The 18,956-nt window shown below is 61.2% G+C and overlaps 1 protein-coding gene across 4 annotated transcripts in view; it reads right to left on the bottom strand.

Annotated features, from left to right (window-relative positions):
- The window catches only part of PLEC (plectin), a 162,558-nt gene extending 145,002 nt beyond the window's left edge, over positions 1–17,556 (bottom strand). For 2 of the 4 annotated variants that reach the window (XM_050939279.1, XM_050939269.1), the window contains exons 1-3: positions 17,430–17,556; positions 16,230–16,270; positions 14,547–14,672 (exon numbers count right to left, since the gene is read on the bottom strand). In XM_050939279.1, the coding sequence (XP_050795236.1) occupies positions 14,547–14,564 (18 nt within the window). In that variant the 5' untranslated portion in view covers positions 14,565–14,672; positions 16,230–16,270; positions 17,430–17,556. Of the gene's footprint in view, positions 1–14,546; positions 14,673–16,229; positions 16,271–16,511; positions 16,540–16,937; positions 17,095–17,429 lie in introns of those variants that run through there. The other 2 variants (XM_050939270.1, XM_050939268.1) reach the window with 2 other exon arrangements.
- Between the last annotated feature and the right edge of the window lie 1,400 nt (positions 17,557–18,956).

Genomic DNA, 18,956 nt, shown 5'->3' with positions numbered 1-18,956 from the left:
CCCCCACGGCTTGCTGCCCCAAGCACGCGCTTGGCGTGCTGGGGCCTGAAGCTGCCCCTGGCCATGCGCTCCCGTGGCCCAGCACTGGCTGCCCTGGGCTTTGCAGCCCCGCGCCGGTCAGTCCTGTCTGCAGGGTGTGATGGAGTAGGGGCTGTCTGTGTGGGGAATGGGAGAACAGGGGAGGACTTTAGGGGATGGGCGATACCGGAGCTGTAACCTGAGCTAGGTAAGGGAGGGGAAAGGTCAACACCTTTGCCCAGGAAGGGAAACAAAGGAAGGGAATGGCAGGAGGGAAGCAGTTTGAGTTTGGGCTTGGGGCTGTGTGGGCGGAATTCAGGGGATCCTAGCTAGGATCCAAGCACCCTGAAAGCCCAGAAGGACTCGATGGAGGGGTCCTGACTGTGCCTGCAAGCCCTGCTGTAACCTGTGTTCCTGTTGTCCAATAAACCTTCTGTTTTACTGGCTGGCTGAGAGTCACTGTGGGTCCCAGGAAGAGGGGTGCAGGGCCGGACTCCCCACACTCCGTGACAACTGGTGGTAGCGGTGGGATATACTGCACCCCGTGGACGGCGCTTCCTGCAGTAAGTGACTGGGGAGCAGTAAAACGAAGGGGTGATTAACCCCTGGGAGTGTGTGCCCAGTGAGCAGGACTTTGCAGTAACAGGGTCCCCCGGGGGATTGCAGCGAGCGGTCCCAGGGGCGGAGGAGTCTGCAGCTCGACCCTGGCAGAGAGGTGGTGACCTCAAGAAGGGCTGGTGCACTAGAGGTCCCCCTGGAAACCGTGGGGAGCGGTGAGCACCCTGGCCTGTGAGTGGCCGGCACGAAGATGTATGCCAAGCGGCGCAAGTGTGACCTGCTGGAGCTGTGCAAGCAGAGAGGGCTGCGCCCGGGGAGGCACACCAAGGACCAGTTGATTGCCCAGCTGGAGCAGGGAGACCGCATGAATGAACGGGGCCCTGTCTCTGAGGGAAGCACCCGGGCAGATGCAGCGCAGGCACCAGTGTCTGTCCCCACTGGGAGTGGTCAGCCGGCAGACGAGGGCTTCCCGAGACCCCCCCTTCCTACGCCTAGGGGAAGGGCGAGGAGGAGTCCAGTGAATACCGAGGGCACCGTGACCCCCCCGGCCAGCAGGGGATCCTCCCGGCGAAGCTCACCCCCCAGCAGGGGATCCTCCCGGCGACGCTCGGCATCCGTGGAGCGGATGCGGCTGGAATATGAAAGGGAGCTGAAATGGGAGGAGCTCAAGTTAAAGAGGCAAGAGCTGGAGGAGAAGGTGAAACAGTGTAAACATGAGGAGAACCAGCGTAAACATGAGCTGGACCTGGCCCAGCTGAGGAGCAGTGAGGCCCCGGCTGCGGTGAGTGAGGGGGGACCCAAGCCTACAAAGAGCTTTGATAAGCACTTGCTGCCCCGGCGTAAGGAGGGGGAGGACATAGATACCTTCCTGACAGCCTTTGAGAATGCCTGCGAGCTGCACAGGGTTGACCCTGCAGACAGGATCGCAGTTCTCACCCCCTTACTGGACTCCACAGCCGTGGAGGTGTACAGCCGACTGAAAGGGGCGGAGGCAGGGGACTACGAACTGTTCAAACAGGCCCTGCTCCGCGAGTTTGGGATGACTCCTGAGATGTACCGGAAAAGGTTCCGGAGTCAGCGTAAAACCCGTGAGGTCACATACCTACAACTGGTCAACCAGGCGCAGGGGTATGCCCGCAAGTGGACAGCTGGGGCCCAAACTAAAGAGGACCTGCTTGACCTATTCGTACTGGAGCACCTGTACGAGCAGTGCCCGTCCGACTTGAGGCTGTGGTTGATGGACCAGAAGTCGGAGAACCCACAGCACGCAGGCCAGCTGGCCGACCAATTTGTGGACAGTCGGGCAGGGGATGGCAGGGAGGAGTCTCGAAGGAGCAGGCCTGCCTCAACGCAGAGAGAGAGTCATCATGGGACCTCCCAAAAGGGGCCTATGGAGAACCCCCCCAAAAGGGGAACATCCAGTGTCAGGTCCCTCCGACCCACTCAAGGGGACCCACGAGACATGGGCTGCTATCGCTGTGGCCAACGAGGCCACATACGGGCCCAGTGTCCCAAGCTCAGGGACAGACCAAGCAGACCCAACCCGCAGAGGGTGGACTGGGTAAAAGCCCAATCGGAGGAGGAGCTACATTCCCAGGAAAGGGAGGCTGGCAATATACCACCTGTGAAGGAGGGAGGAGGTCCCCAGGTCAGCTCCTCTGGGGGGCTGGATGCTCCAGGCTCCGGGCTTTTGGTTTACTGAGTGGGCACGGGGCTGCCCCTCTGGAAAGAGTGCATTGTTTCCCTGGAGGTAGATGGGAGGGAGGTCACTGGGTACTGGGACACGGGCGCAGAGGTGACGCTGGCCCAGCCCGAGGTGGTGGCCTCAGATCGGATGGTGCCCGACACCTACCTGACCCTGGTGGGCATGGGCGGGACCCCATTCAAGGTGCCCATGGCAAGGGTACACCTGAAGTGGGGGGCCAAGGAGGGCCCCAAGGATGTGGGAGTAAACCCATATTTGCCCATGGACGTGTTAATGGGAGGGGACCTCGAGGACTGTCCTAGTAACACCCAGAGTGCCCTAGTCGTGACTCGTAGTCAGAGTCGGCAAAGGGCACTGCACCCCAACAACGGGGAAGGTACTCGACCCGAGGTGCAGGATCCTAACCCAGGGGGCGGGGAATGCCCAGGGGCATGGTTCAGAGAGGCTGCGGCCTCAGACCCAGCCAGCAAGAGAGAACCGGTCCCCATCCCTGTCCCAGCTGCTGAGTTCCAGGCCGAGTTGCAGAAAGATCCCTCCTTGCGGAAGCCCAGGGACTGGGCTGACCTCAGTGCAGTACAGACCATGAGGAGAGGTTGCAAGGAGAGGTTCCTGTGGGAGAAGGGGTTCCTGTACCGAGAATGGGCTCCCCCAGGGGAAGTAGAGTCATGGGGGATCAGGAGGCAGCTGGTGGTTCCCCAGAAGTTTCGCCACAAGCTGCTGTACCTGGCCCATGACATCCCTCTCGCAGGGCACCAGGGAATCCGACGCACCAGGCAGAGGCTGCTACAGAACTTTTACTGGCCTGGGGTCTTTACCCAGGTCCGACAGTACTGCCAATCCTGTGACCCCTGCCAGAGGGTGGGGAAGGCCCGGGACAAGGGGAAAGCGGCTTTGAGGCCTTTACCCATCATAGAAGAACCTTTCCAGAAGGTGGCCATGGACATAGTGGGACCCCTCAGCAAGACGACCCGGTCAGGGAAGAAATACATTCTGGTGGTGGTGGATTTTGCCACTCGCTACCCCGAGGTGGTGGCCTTGTCCTCTATTGAAGCAGACACAGTGGCAGATGCGCTGCTGACAATTTTCAGCTGGGTGGGGTTCCCCAAGGAGGTCTTAATGGATCAGGGGTCCAACTTCATGTCGGCCCTGCTCCGGTCCTTATGGCAGAAATGTGGGGTCCAGCACAACTGGGCCTCAGTGTATCACCCCCAGTCCAACGGGCTGGTGGAAAGGTTCAACGGGACGCTGAAGATGATGCTAAAAACATTTAGCACCCGCAGGATGGGGACAAGTACTTACCTCACTTGCTGTTCGCGTACAGGGAGGTACCCCAGGAATCTACCGGGTTTTCACCTTTCGAACTGTTGTATGGATGGCGGGTAAGGGGGCCCCTAGACTTGATGAGGGACGAATGGGAGGGGAAGGCCGCTCCCGAGGGAGAGTCAGTGGTGGAGTATGTCCTGACCTTCCGGGAAAGACTGGCCGAGCTCATGGGCCTGGCCAGGGAGAATCTGGCCCGAGCCCAGAGGAGGCAGAAGGTCTGGTATGACCACACAGCGCGGGCCCGCGCCTTCGCCACCAGGGATCAGGTGATGGTTCTCATCCCCGTGAGGAGAAACAAACTCCAGGCCGCCTGGGAAGGACCCTTCAAGGTTATCAAGCAACTGAATGAGGTAAACTAAGTGGTGGAGCTGTCAAACCGGGCACATCACCGTCGGGTGTACCATGTGAACATGATGAAACCATACTATGACAGGGGGAATGTGGTGTTGGCCGTGTGTGGACATTGGGAGGGGCAGGGAGATGACCCCTTAGTGGATCTATTCCCTGGGACAAAAGCTGGTTCCCCCCTGGAGGCGATTCCCCTCTCTGATCAACTGACCCCGGGCCAGCACGCTGAGATCAGGGGGGTGCTGCATCTATACCGACAGCTGTTTTCCAACCAGCCTGGACGCACTAATTTGACTGTCCACCGGGTGGAGACCGGGTCACACCCCCCTATAAGATGCTCCCCTTTTCGGGTCACTGCTAAAACTGCCCAGGATCTTGAAAGAGAGGTCAGGGACATGCTGGCTTTGGGGGTGATCCAGCCGTCTTCCAGCCCTTGGGCCTCGCCAGTGGTGCTGGTCCCCAAGAAGGATGGGTCAATCCGGTTCTGTGTGGACTATCGAAAGCTCAGTGCCATCACCGTATCTGATGCCTACCCTATGCCCAGGCCTGACGAGCTCCTAGACAAGCTGGGAGGTGCTCAGTACCTCACCACTATGGATCTTATCAAAGGCTACTGGCAAGTGCCGCTGGACGCAGATGCCAGGCTGAAATCGGCCTTTATCACCCCTCTGGGGCTCTATGAGTTTCTGACCCTGCCCTTCGGCCTCAAGGGAGCACCGGCCACCTTCTAGCGCCTAGTGGATCAGCTACTGAGGGGGATGGAGAGTTTTGCCGTGGCGTATATTGACGATATCTGTGTCTTCAGCCAGACCTGGGAGGACCACATGTCCCAGGTTAAACAAGTCCTGGACCGACTCCGAAAGGCTGGGTTAACAGTAAAGGCTGAGAAGTGCAAGGTGGGGATGGCTGAAGTATCTTACCTGGGCCATCGGGTGGGGAGCGGCTGCCTGAAGCCGGAACCAGCCAAGGTGGAGGTGATCAGAGACTGGCCTGCTCCCCAAACCAAAAAGCAGGTCCAGGCCTTTATTGGGATGGCGGGGTACTATCGAAGGTTCGTGCCCCACTTTAGTGCCATAGCCAGCCCCATCACTGAACTGTGCAAAAAGGGGAAGCCAGACAAGGTGATCTGGACTGAGCAGTGCCAGGAGGCTTTCCGAGCGCTGAAGGAGGCTCTGGTTAGCGGCCCAGTTCTGGCAAACCCAGATTTTGACAAACCCTTTATGGTGTTCACCGACGCCTCAGACACGGGACTGGGGGCAGTGTTAATGCAGGAGGATGAAAAGGGGCAGAGACACCCCATCGTGTACCTGAGTAAGAAGCTGCTACCCCGGGAACAAAGCTATGCGGCCATCGAGAAGGAATGCCTGGCCATGGTGTGGGCCCTTAAGAAGCTAGAGCCATATCTCTTTGGGTGACACTTCACCGTGTACACCGACCACTCTCCCCTGACCTGGCTGCACCAGATGAAAGGAGCCAACGCCAAGCTCCTGAGGTGGAGCCTGCTCCTGCAGGACTATGACATGGACGTGGTCCATGTGAAGGGAAGTGCCAACCTGATAGCGGATGCGTTGTCCCGGAGAGGGGGCCCTGAACTTCCCCAGGTCACTGGGCAGAGTGACCCCGCTCAGTTCAGTCTCGAAGGGGGGAGAGAGGTGATGAAGTAGGGGCTGTCTGTGTGGGGAATGGGAGAGCCGGGGAGGACTTTAGGGGATGGACGATACCGGAGCCTGTAACCTGAGCTAGGTAAGGGAGGGGAAAGGTCAACACCTTTGCCCGGGAAGGGGGACAAAGGAAGGGAGTGGCAGGAGGGAAGCAGTTTGAGTTTGGGCTTGGGGCTGGGTGGGCGGAATTCAGGGGATCCTAGCTAGGATCCAAGCACCCTGAAAGCCCAGAAGGACTCGGTGGAGGGGTCCTGACTGTGCCTGCAAGCTCTGCTGTAACCTGTGTTCCTGTTGTCCAATAAACCTTCTGTTTTACTGGCTGGCTGAGAGTCACTGTGGGTCCCAGGAAGAGGGGTGCAGGACTGGACTCCCCACACTCCGTGACACAGGGCTCGCTTGGTAACCAGCTCGCAGGGGAGGCTGTAAGCACACGGTGCACAGCCCAGGGCAGCCCAGTTCCGGATGCTGGGGCCAGATCGGATGTTGCCACTTCAACAGGGATGTTGACAAACCGGGCGGGGTTCAGAGAGGAGCTAGGAGGGGCGATTGGAGGGCAGAAAAGCCCACCTGGGAGTGAGAGGGCAAAGGAGCCATCTGCTGAGCTCATCCAAAGGGAGAAGACCAGCCCACTCTACAGCCACCTGCCTGGGGAAGAGCCTTCTGCCAGCGGACGGCACTTTCCTCGGGCAGAGCAAGAGCCCAGGGGGACGCTGAAGCTAGACAAACTCAGACTGGAGCTAAGCTGCCGGGTCTTAGCAGTGACGGATGGTAACTACCCACTGGAGCAGCTCGCCTGGGGCCAGGCTGCTCTGGCCAGCTCAGCACTTGGGGGCTGGACCCAGGCCTCCAGGGCACTAGGCAGGAGGCCAGACGGGGTGACCTAACATCCCATTTGACCTGACATCTCCCCCCAACCAACAAGTGATTGTGCTGGTGCCCCTCACAGCCCTGTGCTGATCTGGGCAGCGCGGCCACAGCCCAGTCCCCCTGAATTAGTGAATGTGCCAAATGCCACGTTACCTCCTTGTCTGTGTGAGTCCCCTTGACTCAGAGACGTCACTCTGGATTCACCCTGCAGCCCCAGCACCAGGTCCTCCCCCTGATCCCAGCACCCATGGCGCTATCACCTCACAGCAGAGGCCATGCTGCATGCTCCACATGCCATGACCCCACGCAGCCGCAGGACAGTCGTGTCTTTATCTGCAGGCCACCCCCAGCACGCTGCCACTGGGGGGCTCACCCCCATTTCACAGCGGGGACACACACAGAAAAGCCAACGATCTGGAGTGGCCTTTGTTTCAGGTGCCTGCCTTTCCGGGACAGCAGCCTTAGGCCCGGGCGGCCTGGTGGGACAGCTTCCAGCACTCGGTGCCCAGGGATAGCAGCCCTGAGCCAGGCCAGGGCATGTGGGAAGCGCGGGCCCAAGGGACCTGCCCAAGGTCACCCGGGGAGTCAGTGGCAGAGGTGCTCCCAAGTCCCAGCCAGCACCCAGCCACAGCCCAGCCTTCGTCACTGGGTTACACGCCAGCAGGGTGCTCAGGTGCTCCTCTGGCCTCTCCTGCTGGGCTGGAACTGGCATGGCACCGCCAGTGCTAATGCCAGCAATTTCACCAGGACTTTCTCAGGGCAAGCCAGGCCCGGCCACAGCGTGGGGCCCAGTTCCAGCCCCCAGTTCGGCACGGGGCCTGGAGGCTGTATGGCAGCTGGGCTGGCACAGACCCACTTTGCTGGCTGGCCAGAGACTGGAGACTATGAGACCCATTTCAGGCACCTGATTTTACCTGAACAAAAAACTGAAGTCACTCAGCCCCTGCCAGTGCCCGCCCAGCACTAGTCTGTGCCCATGCCCCCGTGCAACCCCTGCCCGTGCCCCACATGACCCCTCCTGTGCCTCTGCACGACCCCCGCCTGTACCCTGCACGACCTCTGCCCATGCCCCCATGCAACCACTGCCCGTGTCCTGCATGACCCCTGCTCATGACACCACACAACCCCTGCCCATGTCCCTGTGTGACCCCTGCCCCTGCACAACCCCTGCCCCTGCCCCTCACAACTACTGCCCATGCCCCCATGTGACCTCTGCCCATGTCACTGCACGACCCCTGCCTGTGCTCCTGTGCGACCACTGCCTGCATCCCCCAACACAAGCCCCTGCTCATGTCCCTGCACAACCCCTGCCCAGATGCCCCCAGTGCAAGCCCCTACCCATGCCCCCCACATGACTCCTCTCGGCACCCCCTTGCATAAGCCCCATCCTGCCCCATCCCTGGCTGCCACTCTCACCATCCCGTCCTGTGTCTGTGCAGTCTGCTGCCAGCCTTGGCGGGTCAGAGCGGCCCCTAGTGGCAGGGGGCTGCAGTGTAGGTGCCTCCTGGGACTGGGCCCAGCTGCAAAGGGGGGACGGGTGTGAGCGGAGGGATGACCAGCCCCTGCACTGCCCCCTCCCACAGGACAGCTAGGGGCTGGAAGTGGGAAACATGCTCCTCCTGTCCTCTGCCCTCCTCCCGGCCTCCCTGGGGCACACAGCCTGCCTGTGCCCCCCTTCCGCTCTTCCCCAGACCCTGAGGCAGGCGCCCTTCCCCTGGCTGGGCCTTGCTGGGCTCCCAGCCCAGCCTCAGGGAAATGCCCCCGTTCTACTGTAACCAAGGGCCCCGATGGTGCCACCCTGCGCCCAGACTCCTTCCAGGGTCTGCATGGGGCACGGGCCAGCAGCTTCCCCGCACCCGTCTCACACTGCACCCCTACGCACTGCTCCCCCATACATTGCACCCCTCCATCTTGATACTGCATCCCATCTCACACTGCACCCTCCACACACTGCACCCCATCTCAAACTGCACTCCCAGACACTGCACCCTTCCATTCTGATACTGCACCCCCATTTCACACTGCACCCCTCCATCCTGATACTGCACCGCATCTCACACTGCAACTCACATACACACTGCACCCCATCTCAAACTGCACCCCCAGACACTGCACCCTTCCATCCTGATACTGCACCCCATCTCACACTGCACCCTCCACACACTGCACCAATCTCAAACTGCACCCCTCCATCCTGATACTGCACCCCATCTCACACTGCACCCTCCACACACTGCACCCATCTCAAACTGCACCCCTCCATCCTGATACTGCACCACATCTCACACTGCATCCCACACACTGCACACCATCTCACACTGCACCCCCATGCTGATACTGCACCCCCACCATGCACTGCAACCCATCTCACTCTGCACCTCACACACATTGCACCCCCATGTTGATTCTTCATCCCATCTCACACACTGCACCCACCACCTCACAGTGCATCCCACACACTCCACCTCATCTCACACTGCACCCCATCTCACACACAACACCCCACCCAGACACTGCACCCCCACCCACATGTTGCACCCCCATACACATTGCACCCTATCTCACCCCACACTGCACACAAGCCACTGTGATCCTGCACCCCCACCCACACACTGCACCCCATCTCACACTGCACACACCTCACCCTGTTACTGTGCCCCACACACACACTGCACCCCTCAATTACACACACACTACACTCTCTGCATACACACTGAACACAACCACAGCACTCGCACACTGTACCCCTCACCTGTACACACACTGCACACCCATCACTTCCACTCCCATACACTGCACCGCATCTCATACTGCACACACCTCACCCTGTTACTGTGCCCCCCACACACTGCACCCCTCAATTACACACACACTACACTCTCCGCATACACACTGAACACAACCACAGCACTCGCACACTGTACCCCTCACCTGTACACAAACTGCACACTCCTCACTTCCACTCCCCATACACTGCACCCCATCACACACACACTCTGCATCCTGCACACACTTCACTTATACATACACTGCAGCCCCCCTCCCATCACATCGCAGGGAGAGGCAGCTCCCACATCACACACACACATAGATCTATTCTCCTCCATCACAACTGTGGCGGCAAGATCCGCTCCCTGGCCGGGTCACTCTGCCTGCAGTGCTCCCCTACCCCTACCCCAATGGTAACAGGCAGCAAGTGGGGCAAGGGGAGACCCATAGAGACCACCAGCAGGGGGCCCTGTCCTACAGCCAGAGATGGGGATGCAGGTATTGGCCAGGGGCTCAGAAGCAGGGCCCACAAGCAGGGTCCTTGCTGCCTTCTGGGCCTTCCCGCCCTCCTGGCCCCAGCCTCAACACCTGCCCCAGTTCCCAGCCGAGATCTCTGGCTCTGGGCACACCCCAGCCCCCAAGCCCTGCCATGCAGGGTGCAAACACTTAGTGGCCCCAGCTCATTGAGCGGGGAACCTCCCACCCCAAGTGAACTCAGAGACAACTCCTCCATGCACGCCTGTGCTCCAGGAAACACCCTGCTGAGCTCTGGCCTATTCACACTGACCCCAGGCCCAACTCCACTGCACACACGGCAACACCCACACACATCTCCACTGCAACACCCTCACACTGCCTCACAATGACCTCCAGTGCTACACAAAGCAACCCCATTGCACATCTCCACTGCAACACCCTCACACTGCCTCACAATGACCTCCAGTGCAACACAAAGCAACCCCTGCACACACCTCCACTGAAACACCCTCACACTGCCTCGTAATCACCCTCCACTGCATACACAGGAACGCCTGCGCACACCTCCACTGCAACCTCTCACGCTGCCCTGCAATCAGCCTCCACCTCACACAAGGCAGTCCCTGCACACACCTCCAGTGCGGCACCGCCACACTGCCTCACAATCACCCCCACTGTGACAAAGTGGGAATTTCTCATGGTACTTTGGATGAGAATCGTGTGCCTCAATTTCCCCTATATGCTACATATTTAGCCAGGTCGTGGGCAAAGGATGTTTACTATTGGCAGACCTCCAGATGTGGTTGTCGCCTAGCTGCCTGGGCCCCATGCCCATGGAGAACCCAGAAGACAATGCCCCTGACACCTAGTTGTGTAGCAACAAATGACTATGGCCGCCAATCCCCCCTGCTGGAAACCAGCCAGCTGGGCCCAGATGGAGAACAAGGCACTGAGGTGGATGGTCAGGTGACCATGTTTGCCTGGGACGTGGAGCCCAGGACTGAGGAGAGGAGTTTGGTTAGTTGAGGGGCATCTGCTGGACACAGGGACAAGCCTGCGGGAGGTCTCTGGGCTCTAGTCTAACCCAGTTGGATTTGGCTGCAACTTTTCTGCTCTCTTTACGAACCCATGGGCTTCCTATGCTGTGCTCCAGACAGTTAACAAATCCTTCCGTTACCCCGCTGGTCGAGAGTCACTGCAGACTAAACTGGGGGGGCATTGCTCCCTAAGGGGTACAAGTCTCACTCCAGGGTCCAGTCCAAGTGGACTCACAGCAGGGAGCTCACACCATGACCCAGGGGGGCTGAAGGGCTGCAAGGGTCGGTCTCCGCAGGCGGTGAAGCCGAGGGGCTGACCCCAGTGACAGAGTGTGACCCTAGGGGGGCTGACACACCGAAGGGGTCCTTGTCACGGAGTGTGGGGGAGTCAGGGCCCTGCACCCCCCACTTCCTGTGATTCACTGTGACTCTCAGCCAGCCAGTAAAACAGAAGGTTTATTAGATGCCAGGAACAGAGTCCCAAGCAGGGCTTGTAGGTACAACCAGGACCCCTCAGCCAGGTCCCTCTGGGGGGCAAGGATCTTAGACCCAGACTAGGGTTCCCTGCCTCTTCCCAGCCAGCCCAAAACTGAAACCAAAACCCCTCCAGCAGGCTCTCTCCCCCTCCTCCTCTCCCCCTCTCCCTTTGTCCAGTTTCCCGGGCAAAGGTGTTGACTCCCCCATCCCCATTCCTGGCTTAGGTTACAGGCTCAGGTACCGTCCCCCACCTAAAGTCACCCCTGCTCTCCCATCCCCCATGCAGACAGTCCCTACTGCGTCACAGTGGGACAGACCGAGGCTGGTCCGACCCCCAGAGACCCTGGCCAGGAAGCTCCCACTGCCTAGCGATGCCATTGTGACTCTGCCCCGAGCCCATGAACCCTGAGGAGCGAGCACAAGTGGCAGGCTGGCATGGCCCCCACTCCGATCGCAGTGTGCAGGTGGGGAGGACCAGGGACGGGGCCTGCAGACAGCGAGCATGGGAGAGGGGAGCCCAGCAAACCCCCCGGCAGGAAGGTGGATCCGTCTGGGGCATTGCAGTTAGTGACACATCGGGAAGTGTGGGGCCAGGCTGTGCCAGGCCAGGAAGCCCTGCAGGAGCTTGGACCTTGTCTGCACTAGGACGTGGCGCTGCTCTGACTGAGCAGTACGTGCAGCATTCTTATAGCCAGGTTGGCCCCACAATAGCAGAGAGACAAGGCGGGTGTTGGGCACCTCAGCCAGAGCACTAAGTGCCCCATAGCGGCTATGTGGGTGCCCCAGACAATCCCGGCGCTCTCGAGTGAGAAAAGAGAAAAACACAATGTCACCCCCAGGTGAGCACTTCTCCCACAGCGATCGTGCCATGGCTGATCTCTCAGCCCTCGTCCTCAAACCACCACACTGGCTTTACGGCTCATCACAGCAATCTGTAACCCGCAACCCCCATGTGTTAACAGACCCCTGCACCCAGATCAGGCCCTGACAACGCATGGTCACTGCTTGGGCGGCACTGTGATGGAGTAGGGGCTGTCTGTGTGGGGAATGGGAGAGCCGGGGAGGACTTTAGGGGATGGACGATGCCAGGGCCTGTAACCTGAGCTAGGTAAGGGAGGGGAAAGGTCAACATCTTTGCCTGGGAAGGGGAACAAAGGAAGGGAGTGGCAGGAGGGAAGCAGTTTGAGTTTGGGCTTGGGGCTGTGTGGGCGGAATTCAGGGGATCCTAGCTAGGATCCCAGCACCCTGAAAGCCCAGAAGGACTCGGTGGAGGGGTCCTGACTGTGCCTGCAAGCTCTGCTGTAACCTGTGTTCCTGTTGTCCAATAAACCTTCTGTTTTACTGGCTGGCTGAGAGTCACTGTGGGTCCCAGGAAGAGGGGTGCAGGGCCAGACTCCCCCACACTCCATGACAGGCACTCTCTGTCCCCTCGTCTTTAGCTGGGACACTCGCTGCCTCTCCCAGGTCTGAGAAGAGCTCGGGCTGGCTCACAGCTTGTCTCTCGCACCCCAGGAGTAAGAGATCTCGCTCCCCCCTCTCAAACGAGGTGTGTTACAGCAGCACAGCCCCTAGTGTGGCTGCAGCTACATGTGGACATTGGTGTTATCCTGGGTAGCTCTCCCCATAGGCAAGGGAACAAGGTGCACTGAGATAAGACGCCGTTAGACCAATGTACCTGAGTCCACAGCAGGGCTTGCTCTGCTAGGACTGTAGCATGGACCTATTCTCCCAGTGAAAACTCTGCACAGGCCAGGCCTTTCTCTGCTCCAGCCTCTGCGTTGCCGGGCAGTGACCCCAAGGCAGAGACACTACCCCAGACAGACAGGAGGCCGCAGTGAAGGGCTCTGCAGCACCCTCCCCCGGGACGGGGGACCAGCCAAACGGGAGCCCGAGAGAGAAGCTGGAACAGAGGCATGTTACAGAAATGCAGCCAGAACAGCCCCACCGGGCACCTACGCACCAGCCAGTGCCCTCCTGCCCACGGGCTCCTCAGCAAGCCCTGCTTGCGGCACAGGTCCGAGCTGCCGAGCCAGCACTGAGCCGTTAGCAGGGCTGTGACTCAGGGCTGTGATCAGCCACCCCTCGCCCATCGGCAGGAACAAGGGCACCCAGAGACACAGACCCAGCCACAATGCACAGCCTGGGCCTCCGCCGAGGAAATGGGGCAGAACCGGAGTTGGGGACACTCTCCCCGCGAGCAGCCCCGCCCAGCCACCCAAAGCGCCAGATGCGGCACACCCAGAGCCCTTGTGCCAATGAAGCTATTACCACTGGAACCGTGCGCTGCCCCCGTCCCAGAGAACAGGGAGCACCATCTTCTGCCTGGCCACAGTGCCCTCTGGCTGCTCCAGCCCCAGCCATAAGAGACACAGGGGGCAGGCCTGGGGCTTTCAAATACTTGCACCCATTCCTGGCTGCCAAGTCCATCCCCCAAACCTGCCTCCCCGTGCACCCTCCTCTGGCTGCAGAGTCTAGGCGGCCCATTGCCACAGGCTGCACCAATCCCCAAACTCACCATCCCCCTGCCCACACAGCCACACCACAGCTCCGGCTGGCTGGGTCATTCACCCCTCACACAAAGGGGGAATCGTGCCAGATGGGGAACCCGGCATGGGCGGAGGGGCCCTGGCTGCATGGGAAGGGGAGGGACCTGGCCCTATGGGAGGCCTGGCTGCATAGCGAGCCCTGTGGGGTGGAGGGGTCCTGGCCACCCGCACTCTCGTAGGTGCCACTGGCTGTGTGGGGAGAGCGCCCCCTGCTGATCCCCACCGGCTGTGTGGGGACAGCGCCCCCTGCTGAGTCCCACCCAGCTCCCTGCAGCACAGGCCCTGTAGCGCTGCATTGGGGCAGCACTGACAGAGGGAGGAGAGCGCCTCCTGCAGTCTCATCTCGGGCTGTGCGGTAATACTGCATTTAGCAGCAGCTCAGCTCCTGGCTGCTCCTTGGAGGTTTCGACTCCTGACCCTACCTGACCCTCCGCAGCCATAGCTCAGTGATTAGCAGTGTCCGTGTGGCCGAGGGGTGCTAGGACGGCACGCACCAGCCCCTTGGTCAGCAAGGAGCCCCATGCTGGGCTAACGCAGCGCTGGCATGTCCATGAGCCTGGGGCATGGGGTGCTCGGACCCTCCATGCCTTGGAGTATCTGCAGCCCTGGAGGGTCGGAGCAGGAGGTGGGGACCTGGGAAACACGTGCGCCTATCCGAGGGGTGCAGGACCGTGCCCTGGGTGGCAGGGCACCCTCTCCAGCCCCATCCTGGGGGGGGTCCCAGCTCCCACACTCCACAGCATCCCACTGGGGCTCCTACCTCTCTGTGGGCTGCCATATGTGTGCTGGCCGTCCTGGGCTTCTCGTGCAGAGACCCCCGTGCTCCCTGGGGCTGCTCCCGCCGGCTGGGAGCAGAGTTCTGCTTCACACCCTTCTTCCTTCTTTTCTGCAGGCAACAGACCGGGAACAAGGCAAAGGGGCCTTGTCAGTCCCAGCTGGGAGTGCCCCCTGGGCACCACGGCCAGGCCCTAGCCCAGCCCAGCCCACCCTGCTGCCATGACGCCGGGTCAGCAGGCTCCCTCAGCGCACGGCACCAGCATGTTCTCTGCAGCGCCCCCTGCTGGGAGAGGCTGGGGCTGGGGTAGCCGGGAGCATCCCCCAGCCAGCTCCTGCCCTGCTCCCCCACAGCACCCCCTGCTGGGACAGGCCACGGCTGGGGTAGCCAGGAGCTCCCCCCCCAGCCAGCGCCCTGCCCTGCTCCCCACAGTGCCCCCTGCTGGGACAGGCCGGGTCTGGGGTAGCCAGGAGCTCCCCCCTCAGACAGTGCCCTGCCCTGCTCCCCACAGCACCCCCTGCTGGGACAGACTGGGGCTGGAGTCGCTGGGAGCTCCCCCCAGCCAGCTCCTGCCCCGCTCCCCACAGCGCCCCCTGCTGGGACAGGCCAGGGCTGGGGTAGCCAGGAGCTCCCCCCTCAGACAGTGCCCTGCCCTGCTCCCCACAGCACCCCCTGCTGGGACAGGCCGGGGCTGGAGTCGCTGGGAGCTCCCCCCAGCCAGCTCCTGCCCCGCTCCCCACAGCGCCCCCTGCTGGGACAGGCCGGGGCTGGGGTAGCCGGGAGCTCCCCCACCCCAGCTAGTGCTGTGCCCCTCTCCCCACGGCACCCCCTACTGGGACAGGCTGGGGCTGGAAAGCCAGGAGCTGCCCCCACCCCAGCTAGTGCCGTGCCCCGCTCCCCACAGCATCCCCTGCTGGGACAGGCTGGGGCTGGAAACCCAGGAGCTGCCCCCCAGCCAGGACCCTGCCCCACTGGGAGTGGGCGGCCGAGTCCCGTGGCTGCGAGGGGAGCTGTGCACAGCCACTCACTGTCTCCCAGGGAAGCGCTTTGTGCTGGGCCCAGCCACTGGCTCTGCGATTAAGCGGTGGTGAAGTGACTTCCCTCATTAACAGCTCAGACAATAGGCGCCTTTCACCACCGGGCTCTGCCCCACTGGCCTGTGTATGGGCCCCTGGAGAGCCGGGACAAAGGTCTCAGTGCACGTGGCCCTGCCCTGGGATGGCACAGACCTGCTGGGGGCAGGGCACTGGCTCTGGGGGATCTGCGGGCAGGCCTGAGACACGGTGCTTTGCAGACAGACGAAGTGGGGCTCCCCACAGCTGCCGTCCAGGGGGCCGGGGACAGCAGCTGAGCTGAGATGGGGACAAGGGATGCCACAGGGAGCGAGAAGAGAGCGAGTGAGTGTGGCAGTGACCGTGCGGCCAGATGGGGGTGGGAGAGACGGGGATGGCACGTCTGGGACACGAGTGGGGATGTTATCGATTGATTTACACATGGGAACCAGTCAGACGTGGGAGAACTGCTCCCCAGGATGGGGGGGCGGGGCACCGGGGGGCTTCTTTGCCCTCATGATTTGTGAGGGGAAAAAGCCTGAGCAGCAGCAGGACGGCCCTGGCCTGGCTGGGGTCATGGGGACGCGGAAGCAGTGCAAAGGGACGCGACTCTTACCTCCGAGCTGGCCTGAGATCTCCCGCCTCCTGACCGCTTGCCTGGAAAAGAGGCAAACATGGTCTATGGGGACAGACAGACACATGCAGGACAGACTCAATCGTTAGAGTGTTTGAGATGGTACCACATTGCCCTACATGGCTCACTGCCCCACTCACGGGGCCCCACACTGCCCCACCCGCACACCACAGCACCCCATATACTGCTCCGCCACACGCACTGGGCCCCACGCCGCACTGCCCTATGCAGCACACTGCCCCACACCCACACCGCTCCGTGTACCATACCGCCCCATCAGGCTCCCAACACGCTCCTTCCTCGCGCTGGCTGTCCGCTCCAGACTCGGTCCCGTTTGACAGGCAGGGTGCCCCCAGCGTGCATACAGACACTCCCGCCCCTCCCTGCCTGGGCACTGCGTGCCTCTGCTAGGGCATTGTTTGCAGCAGCATCCCACTGTGAGCGCTGGGCTGACTGGGTTTGTGCCAGTGCATGCCCATGCGAGTACGCATGCCAGCGTGTGCCCAGGTGGGCGTCTGTGTGTCAGTGCATGTATTTGTGTGTGCCAGAGCGTGCCCACGTGACTCGTGTTTGCACTCACCCACGTATCGACCGGTGCCCACGTGAGTGCTTGTCACCCTGTAGGCACAGGCACCGAGCGGCGCATGCCATGGCATATCTTAGCCTTGCCCCAATGGGATCCAGACTCACCCCTCCTCTGCAACTCTGGAGTCACACAGCACCCGGGGCTCAGAGCGCAGCCCCATCTCCTGTACTGGTCCGGGCTCTGCCTGGCCTGCTAGCCTGACGCTGTGCCTGGCTGCCCTGGCCTGCCACATTACTCTGGGCGTTGGAACGGCAGAGCCGCAGGGTGCGCTGGGAGCTGCTGGAAGGAAGCCGGGGCCCCCTGTGCGCACAGATAAACGGCCACAGACACTAACGCCTGGGAGCAGACACCCCACCCCCGTCAGGCCTGGCTGCATTCTTAGAGGGGGCAGCAGTTCCAGAGCCGCCCCACAGTGCACCCAGCCAGGGAGGAGCACCAGCCTCACGGCCTGTGGCTGTGGGTAGCAGCAGGGGCAGGCAGGGAGCCGAGCGGTCTGCTTACTTCTCCAGCCCCGAGCAAATGGGGAACAATGCCTGAGCTAACAGGGCACACTGCCACCCGGGCTTCCCTCACCCTACGCCCAGCACCATACGCACCCGTCCCGCAGCAAGCGTGTGCTGGAGGAAGGAGATCTGCTTGGAACCGCTGCTTTCCCCAGCTGGGATCGGTGAGCAGACAGGCAGCTCTAGGCAAGTCAGCCACAGCCCTGAGCGTCCTCCCAGCGCCCCGCCCGCTCCCCGGCAGCTCTGCCTGCAGCAGTGCCCGTGGCGTGGGATGGCCGCTCGGCACATCACAGTAAGGGCACTGCAGTGGGAGGTTGGCTTGTTCTGCGGTGCCAGTGCCCAGGTGTGATCTCAGCTGGGCAAGTTGCAGCCCACAGCCATGGCACTTGTGCTGTGCAAAAGGCTGGCTCAGTGCATGGCCAGGGGCAATGCGGGAGGTGGGGGGGAACGCTCCTTGGAGTTGGCGCTGGCCCAGTGCCCAAGCGCGGTGCTGGAGCTGGCTGCATTGAAAGCTGCCATTCTGGCTAGTGGGTGACAGAACACGTGCACCTGCCCTCAGGTAGGGGTGTGTGCAAAGGGGTCTGCGTCTGCCCCAGAGCCCACTGCTGTGTGGACACTAAGGCAGCGATGAGACAGAGGGCGGATAGGATGGAGCAGACTTGTCCCTCTTACTGGGGGTTGGGGCGTTCTGCTCGCCCCAGGCACTGTGCTAAGGGGTCATAAACTTGCCACCGAGAGAGCCCAGGCCAGGTTCCCCGGGATCTGCTTGGAGCTGCAGAGGGTGGGGCAGGGCTCTGCGGCCAGGCTAGAAAAGCAAAGATAACCCAGAACAGCTCCTCGCCCTGCCCCACTCCCGCCTCCTCCCAACAAGGGAAACCCTTGCACCACTGCCAGGCTTCCTGCCACTCCCCAGGCAATATTTTATGCAAATCAGTAAACTGACTGCTCCAGCCCAGCTTCAATCCCCGCATACCGTGGTGGAACCAGAGCAGAAAAACGTCCTGTCTGTCTTGAGTCTAAAATTACCAGTGCTGGAGAATCCAGCCTGGCCCTTGGGACATTGTCCTGTGGTTGTTACCCATCCGGTTAGATCTACGCCCCTTTCCTGCCTGCCCTGGTCTAGCTTCTACTTCCAGCCATTGGAGCCTGTTATACCTTCCTCTGCTAGCCCGAGGAGCCCATTAGCAAGTCTCTGTTCCCTGGGCAGGTACTTACAGCCTGGGATCCTGACGGCGCCGGCTTTAGGCCAATTCCACCAATTCTCCCGAATCGAGCCCCGCGCCTAAGAGGGCTCCGCGCCCAGTGAGAATCCCTTCCCTGGTTAGAGGTGCCTTTTTAATTTCTACTCACCTGGCGGCGCTCCAGGTCTTCAGCGGCACTTCAGCAGCGGGTCCTTCAGTGCTGCCGAAGACCTGGAGCGAGTGAAGGACCCACCGCCAAAGAGCCGCTGAAGACTTGGAGCACTGCCCGGTGAGTACAAGCCTCACGTGTTTTTTTACGTGTGTGGGTTTTTTTAGTCATCCCTGCCAAGGCCCCGTCAAAACTGTTTGAATTGGGCCCCGCACTTCCTAAAGCCGGCCCTGCCGACACCCCGTGACCTGCTCCTTGTTAAGCTGAGCA

The sequence above is a fragment of the Gopherus flavomarginatus genome, chromosome 2 (assembly GCF_025201925.1).
Source record: "Gopherus flavomarginatus isolate rGopFla2 chromosome 2, rGopFla2.mat.asm, whole genome shotgun sequence".
NCBI classification, from domain to species: Eukaryota; Metazoa; Chordata; order Testudines; family Testudinidae; genus Gopherus; species Gopherus flavomarginatus.
The sequence above is the reverse complement of the archived record's forward strand: the minus strand, read 5'-3'. Positions and strand labels throughout refer to the sequence as shown.